Source organism: Toxorhynchites rutilus, chromosome 3, assembly GCF_029784135.1.
Source record: "Toxorhynchites rutilus septentrionalis strain SRP chromosome 3, ASM2978413v1, whole genome shotgun sequence".
NCBI lineage: Eukaryota > Metazoa > Arthropoda > Insecta > Diptera > Culicidae > Toxorhynchites > Toxorhynchites rutilus.
In genome coordinates this window covers 81632581-81639638 of record NC_073746.1, presented here as the reverse complement: position 1 = coordinate 81639638, position 7058 = coordinate 81632581, and the positions used below count along the sequence as shown (strand labels likewise).

Here is a 7058-nt window from a genome sequence, read left to right as displayed (position 1 = left end):
AAAAGTCGTTTGTTTGTTGTTTTGTGTTCATGCATCAGTCGCGTAAAAAAAAGAATTCAGTGTACTCTGGACTGACGAGCTGTTCAACGAGAAGCGACACGAAAGAGTGTGGCGGGAGGATGATGAAGGATTACAGGAACGTCATTTGCCGGCTACAGTTAAGCACGGAGGAGGCAATGTGATGGTGTGGGGATGCTTCTTCAGGAAATCTGGTGCGAATTCATGGAATCATGCTTTGATGCTCCTAACGTGTTTTTTATCGTTTTCTGTTTTTATCATGCGTGCCATTGAATTAAAATGTTGGGTTTAAGTTTCATTAATTGAATCTAACTAAATATGATGGAAATGCAATGAAAAATGTTGTTTTTTTAATAATTAATTTTTAATTGCTATTTTCACTTAAAAAATTGTTCTTTTTTAATAAAAAATTGAGAAAATTATCTAATGCTGTTTTAAATACAATATAAACAGTACTTTGTTTGTATCGCTTCAATATCGATTGCTAACAATACCGCACAACTCGAAATGTCATAACATGAAAAAACGAGGGATAACTCAAAGACTTTGAGTGTTTTTAATATTATTTTTTGGGGGTGGGCTTTTATTTGTGTCAACGCATATTTTCAAACATCAAAGAAGTAATGTAAGGGAACAAAATCTAACAAAAATGGCAAAACTTTTTAATTACTTGAAAGAGTAATAGTTAACAAGAAATTCTATAAACTTACGGTAGTATTTTTCGGTAAAATAGTCCACAAATTGAGAAAAGTTTCTAAACATCCAAGGTGGGCTTTTTTTATATGCCTATCACTGTATGTCTATTTAAACATGTTTTCACTGCCTCTGCAGTGTGAGGTCAATCAGCAGTTTCCCACGTTCACTTCATTTCCATCTTTCTGTTCAATTCGGAAAACCGCTAATTTGCAAATCAAATATTGAGAAAACTCCAAAATGGGTCAACTAATATTAATGAATCCTTAGGATTATAAAATATACCAGATAATTCAGAATTATTCAAAGGAAACACTATTTGCTGGCTAGGGTAACATAAATAACTTGAATGTTTCAATCGACCAGCTCTTTTTTCAGGCGACGGATCCGAAATTTACATAATGTTTGTTGAAGGTTTGAACTGCAGATGAATCAGTTCGTTAATAACAACATGAACATGAACATGGATTTTTAAGTCATTTGTTTTATACTTCGGGAAAATAAAGATAGAATGAATCTATTTTTCACTTCGGATTACATGGAGACCAACGCAAAACAGATTTATTGGACCAGTATGAAACAAATAACAAGCTAACAAGTATAAGTATCTATTTAAATTTCGTGAAGTTGATCATACAATGAATGGAATGAATCCCAGCTGATAAGTATTCTATCATTTTTATATGACATTTTATGTTAATCAATGATTATACTATGATGGTCAATGATATATGATGGTGAAAGATACGTCATGAAGTCGTGCTCATGATTTGAATATTCCAGATGGAGAAGGATGCGAAACAACATCTATAAAAAAATAGAGATTGATATGTACGACCATTCAAAACAAAAATTGAAGTAGTAGACATAAAGTTCTTGGATAGAGATAATACATTGAGATTTTTTTTTGATTTACAAGAAGATCAAATAGATTTTGTTGGTGTAGTTTTGTTAAAATTGAAGAAGTCAACACCGAGATGATTATTTATAAACAATCTTCGAATGGAATGGTAACCTTTTAATGTTAACGGAATAGCGGTTGTCGAAGAGCATGATGCACCAGCATGGAACCATGTAGTTATTCCGAAACTTGATTCACTAGTGGTAGCTGGAGCAGAACCGTTGGCTGCAGTACCGTGCGATGGGGTTGGTGAAATATCGTCTACAGAGAAAACAGATGGGAATATACATGAGCAAAATGGATGCGGTGAATTTATATGCGTATTTATATACACTCAAAATGATCCGACAACAACGGGGGAGGTATGTTCTTTACATAAATTACAAAAATCGATATTTCGCTGAACTCTGAAGAATCTAGGATATTCAAAATTGTTGATATTGGAATTCCTGTCAGAATCGTGGCTTATTATTGCACGTGGTGTCATGTTTTGTCGCTTGATCGACCTAATTAAATTAATCACTTTCTATCTAGCAAGCTTCCAACACCGCAAGCGTTGAATTACGACCAAGCACACTAGCAGTTGCAATTTGTCTTTTCCAATGCGGGATATTGGAGCTGGGGACACGAAAAACCTTCACCGGATATACGCAGATAGCCAATCTATTGAAGCATCGGACACAGAACCATGGGATCGATGATTTCCCTGTCCCGATCTGGGACATGGACGTGTGTGTGTGTGTGAAATCTTCATAGATACCTGTTGGCAGTGCTAGATAGTGACCCCGCTGATCTCTGCCAGATCCACTGAGAAGTGCGGTTTGTGGTGACAGTGCTGCTTCACCGGCATCGTCGTGCATTCCGGGTGACGATGAAACCACGTGCATTGGGTATGAATTTGCTGAAGTGGCGGTGGATGAGCGGCGCATGTCTAACAAATGTTTTTTTTCATAATAGAATTTTATTCCCTGTTTTTTTCGTACTAAAATAAGCTAAATCTGTCTGAAGCATGTAGGTCTTAATGTGAACAGCGAAATCGCAAATGATATTTATTATTCCTCGCAAAGGTACTTACTCTTAGAGCTGGAGTGATTTTTGCCAATGTCTGCCAGGGATCGGATCAGTGGCAGTCGTGATTTTTTGTGGCTGAACTCGTGCTGGTGCTTGTGTCGTTTTAGCAGAGCATCGATAACCTTGTCGCGTGCTTCGATGGGCAACGTGCCAGAATTGACCATGTTTTCGCAGACTAGTTCTGCGATCTGTTCCAAGCCGACGGCTTCCATGTCCAGCATCACGGTCCCGTTGAGCAGCAGACTGCGCAACTCGAAGAGCGAATGCAGCGAAAGGGTTGCGACGTGGGGCTTCGACCACCGGTTGCCACCTTCCTCGACGTCCTCTTCGAACTTGACCCACCGGGCGGTTTCTTTCCAGGCCATCTCGTCGCCCTCCTTGACCAGCTCCTCCATCTCGGAAAAGAGTGGATGTGACTCATGGTTACTGTCGTCGACTTCGCCTCCCAAGATGAACTGGACTCTTTGTGCGGGTGGTGTAACTGTAAGCGATATAGGAAGAGAGACGTGTGAATTTATGAAGGGTGCAAAACTGTCGCACGTTTCCACAATTAGAATGAATTAAGTAAGCGAAAAGTAGAAGAAAAAGGAACGAAGGGTTTTTCCATCAACAAAGGTGAAGCGTGTGAGAAAATGCACTCAAGTATAATGTAATAAATGTCAACCAGGAAAATAGATGGAAAATTATTTGATATCGTACTCGGGAAACTGATCTGCGGAGTGATCGAGTGAGCGAGTTAATGGAACTCATGTGGTTAGAACTAAATATAAATTATCCGTGATCGAAACTAGTGGCGAAGAAGTTAATTGAGTATTGTATCTCATGAAATATTTTCAAGTTTTCCGCATCCTTGATGTGACAGGCTTTTGATGATAAATTCAAATTTGGCTCAAAATGTTTTCGTAGAGCTTTTGAAAAACCTCTTGTGTTTTAGAGCTCGGAAAAATTGTACAATGAATCTATCCTGGTTATGGTAAAAAAATGTTTATTTTCTCCTGTCATTGTAATGCAAACACGATTGAAGCGTATCGAAAGCTCCAAACAGTTTGACGGAATAAAATCATTCTACATGGCTCTCCGTTAAACATATAGCAGAACTGGGGGGAATGTGGTCACCCTAAGGAACATGCCCGTTTCCTGTGTCCACATACCACTAAAATTCCCGTTCTTCGAAGAATATTGTAGCTCAACTTATCGTAGTTCAAAATAGTAAGCGGTTTTTATTATGAAAATTGAAAACAGTACATTTTGCATTATTAGAAAAAAAGTTGAAAAATCGAACTTTTTTTGGTGATGAGGTAAAGTGGCCTATTCACCTAGAGTCGTATTTGAAATTTTCTCACTAAAACGTAGTAGGAAACACGTTTTTCATAATGAGGCTTGGTTTTAGTTGGGGTGGCATATTTTTCCGGGGTTAAAACCACAAAAGTGACTTCTTTAAGAGTAGAAGGTGATAAGGTATATACAGCTTTTGAAAACAGAACATTGTCAGTAGTAATCCTCCAATGACCACTTTGCCCCCCAAACTACGAAATGCGAAATAATCGTTGAAATTGAACAAAATATATTTTCACCTCTCCTAGAATATGTGAACAGTCGTCTATTGATTTTTCAAAAATATCAGGTCAAACAAACTATATTTCACTAGCAATTCCTTAGATTCGAAAAGCACAAAACAACGGCCGAATGACTACCGAGAGAGCGATTTTTGTTTTTATTTGTATTTTGACATGCGACAGCTCCACTGAAGTACAGGGAGACTCAAATGTCATGAAATTCTTCAAACAGAAGGTGACTATCAATACGGTGTCAATAGTCAATAGTTATACTACCAAACAAGCAGGTGACCACTTTCCACCCACTACCCCTAGAACTCTCGGGAACGTGATCTTTATTGTCGTAAAAAATCAGCCTAACCAAAGACTATGAATTGTACAATTGTACGTAGAACAAGCTAGGTGAAGGTGACAGAATTGAAATAGTAAGAAAATGTAGCGATAAATGTATATCTTACAGCACTCGCCATCATCAACAATGCTGATTCTCCGCTGGGTGACAACGTGAGGAGCGGCTGTGGTCAGAATTGGCAACAACATTAATATCGTTCGGGGAGGGAAGCGCAGCAAGATGTGGGAAAAAAGATGAGTTGAGAATAGGAAAACCGACTGTCAGCACGTTGTGGAAACCAGGGATAATGGATGCAAATAATGCTATGCAGGGGGGAGGGCATATTTGTAGTGCAGTCACCTTGGTATGAAAATTTCGATTTTCGTTCGTGCATATTCTTTTTCGTTAACGGGTAGGAAAGGGTAGATTTATGGTGTTCTATCTGTGGAAATTGTTTTCCGTACCTGGCCTCTCGGTTTCAGCATTCGTGGAGCTTTTGTCGCCACTGTCCCGGTTCTGTTGGTGATGTTTGTGGCGACGCCTTTGTGAGTGGCGCCTCGATGAGCCCGGTATGTGGACGCCAACGAAAACTGTGTGCGCTCGATGGCCTGGAAGCAAAAACATATTATACATGAGTCTGAGCGGAAAGGGTGTTCATCTAGAAAATGAAACCTGGCAGTAATTAAAATTTCAATCAGTGTTACAAAATTGCATCACATGGGGACACTATTTCGCAATGGTTGTTCGGAATATAATGGGATATTCTATAACTGTTGGATGTTATATGTTGGATGTCTCTGCTTGGGTGGATATCACGACAATCCGATTGTTATCGTTATCTATTTATGTAAGTTTTCACTATCGTTGGGTCATAAATGATTATCACGCGTATCATCGTGCACACCTGTTAATTAGCTTTATCTTTTATTAAACACTGGATGTAGTCTGCATGAGATGAAAAAAAAAGAATTAAAAGTCCTGGCTTGGTAAGGATGTAAAAAGTGCCCCAAACCAAATCACCAGCTCTATGGACCAGAGTTACCATGTCTACAAAATAATCTGTATTTCTAGAGATTTTTGAGACTTTTTAAAATCCAGAATCTGTAGTTACTGATTACAGATTTTTTGGAATTCATTCAGAATTTACAGATTTAAAAAAATAACGTTTCAATATTATTCATGGTTTGATGTCAATGTTTTTTCACATCACCTATTCCATGAAATGGATTTTTTTCTAACACGAATTGTACATTCGGTATAGTGGCAAATGAGGCAGGTTTCCGAACAATTCGAGCATTGAGGACTATTTCCTTGGGGGTAAAGTTTTCGAAACAGAATTGACTTTGAATTGACAACACAACATCTCCTTCGCGACTGTTGATAGAAGGCTTTTGTTCTTGAAGAGCTTACCTTCATTCCGTCTTTGAAAGTTATTTAGGGAGGTTCAACGAACTGATGCTGAAGCCAATTTCCAAGCTCAATACGAAATACAACAGCAAATGATTATTCAATCATGAAACTACGGCATAGCAGACATTGAAAAATAAGTTGAACAAAGAAACATCTGAATTAACTCAGATCAACTTTTTACCTCACTCTTTTGAGTGATATATGTTCAGAACAATGAATCAAATCTAGGGTCACAAAATCAGGCTTTGCAGATTTCGAACAGCATCTGTAGAAGCCACAACATATCTACGTTTCAGTAGAAGCCATAGAAATAACTACTGAATTTACAGAATTTACTAAGAATACACAATATCAATATTACAGAGACACGCACAGTCTGTGAGTATACGAGTTACGATTATGTGCGCCAGTACAGGTGGGTTAATTTAAAATAAATATATTTTCGATAGATTTTTTTAATAATTTGTCGCGGTACACGCACTTTGAGTATTTTCTCAAATTTTCATTTCCAAGCCTACTGAGAATAGGAAAAAATGAGAAACTATGTTCTTCACTACAGTTTTCATAGTGAATCGTATAGGAATTCAGAAAAATTATTTAATTTTCTAATTTGGTACCCTATACAATATTTTCCATGTGACAATATTTTTCAAATTGACGAATCAGCCAAAAGTGTTAAAAGTCACTATAATACAGAAAAAAAATCCATAGCACTGGTGATAATGTTTGGGGGCCTTTTTTAAGAACACATGAATACAATACAACTTATAGATTTCAGAAATATAAAAAAAAGCAGAAATTAAAAAATATATATTTCAAAAATTCATTGAATGTCTTTGCATTGCGCAGTTCTGGAACAAAAATAAAAAATATCAAATATCAAAATTAAAAAAAAGCAAATATCATAAAAACACATACAAACATATTTAAATACAAAATAAACCAGTACTTGTTCTCAAAATCCCAAAAAATCAAAATTTGTAAATGTATTCTGAAAAAAAATCATACACATATAGAAAAGGTGTAGGAACATATTTAAATACAAATTAGAGTAGTGCTGAGTCTCTATATAAAAAAA

General features: G+C 37.0%; 1 protein-coding gene across 19 annotated transcripts in view; it reads right to left on the bottom strand.

Annotated features, from left to right (window-relative positions):
* The window catches only part of LOC129779246 (sodium bicarbonate cotransporter 3), a 125610-nt gene that overhangs the window by 29198 nt on the left and 89354 nt on the right, over positions 1–7058 (bottom strand). For 10 of the 19 annotated variants that reach the window (XR_008743607.1, XM_055786622.1, XM_055786621.1 and 7 more), the window contains 4 exons: positions 5035–5178; positions 4698–4754; positions 2688–3164; positions 2373–2543 (listed from right to left, as the gene is read on the bottom strand). Coding sequence is in view for 18 of the 19 variants with exons in the window: in XM_055786622.1 (XP_055642597.1) it covers positions 2373–2543; positions 2688–3164; positions 4698–4754; positions 5035–5178 (849 nt within the window). In the remaining variant the exon portion in view is untranslated. Of the gene's footprint in view, positions 1–1726; positions 1874–2372; positions 2544–2687; positions 3165–4697; positions 4755–5034; positions 5179–7058 lie in introns of all 19 variants that reach the window. The other 9 variants (XM_055786625.1, XM_055786630.1, XM_055786627.1 and 6 more) reach the window with 4 other exon arrangements.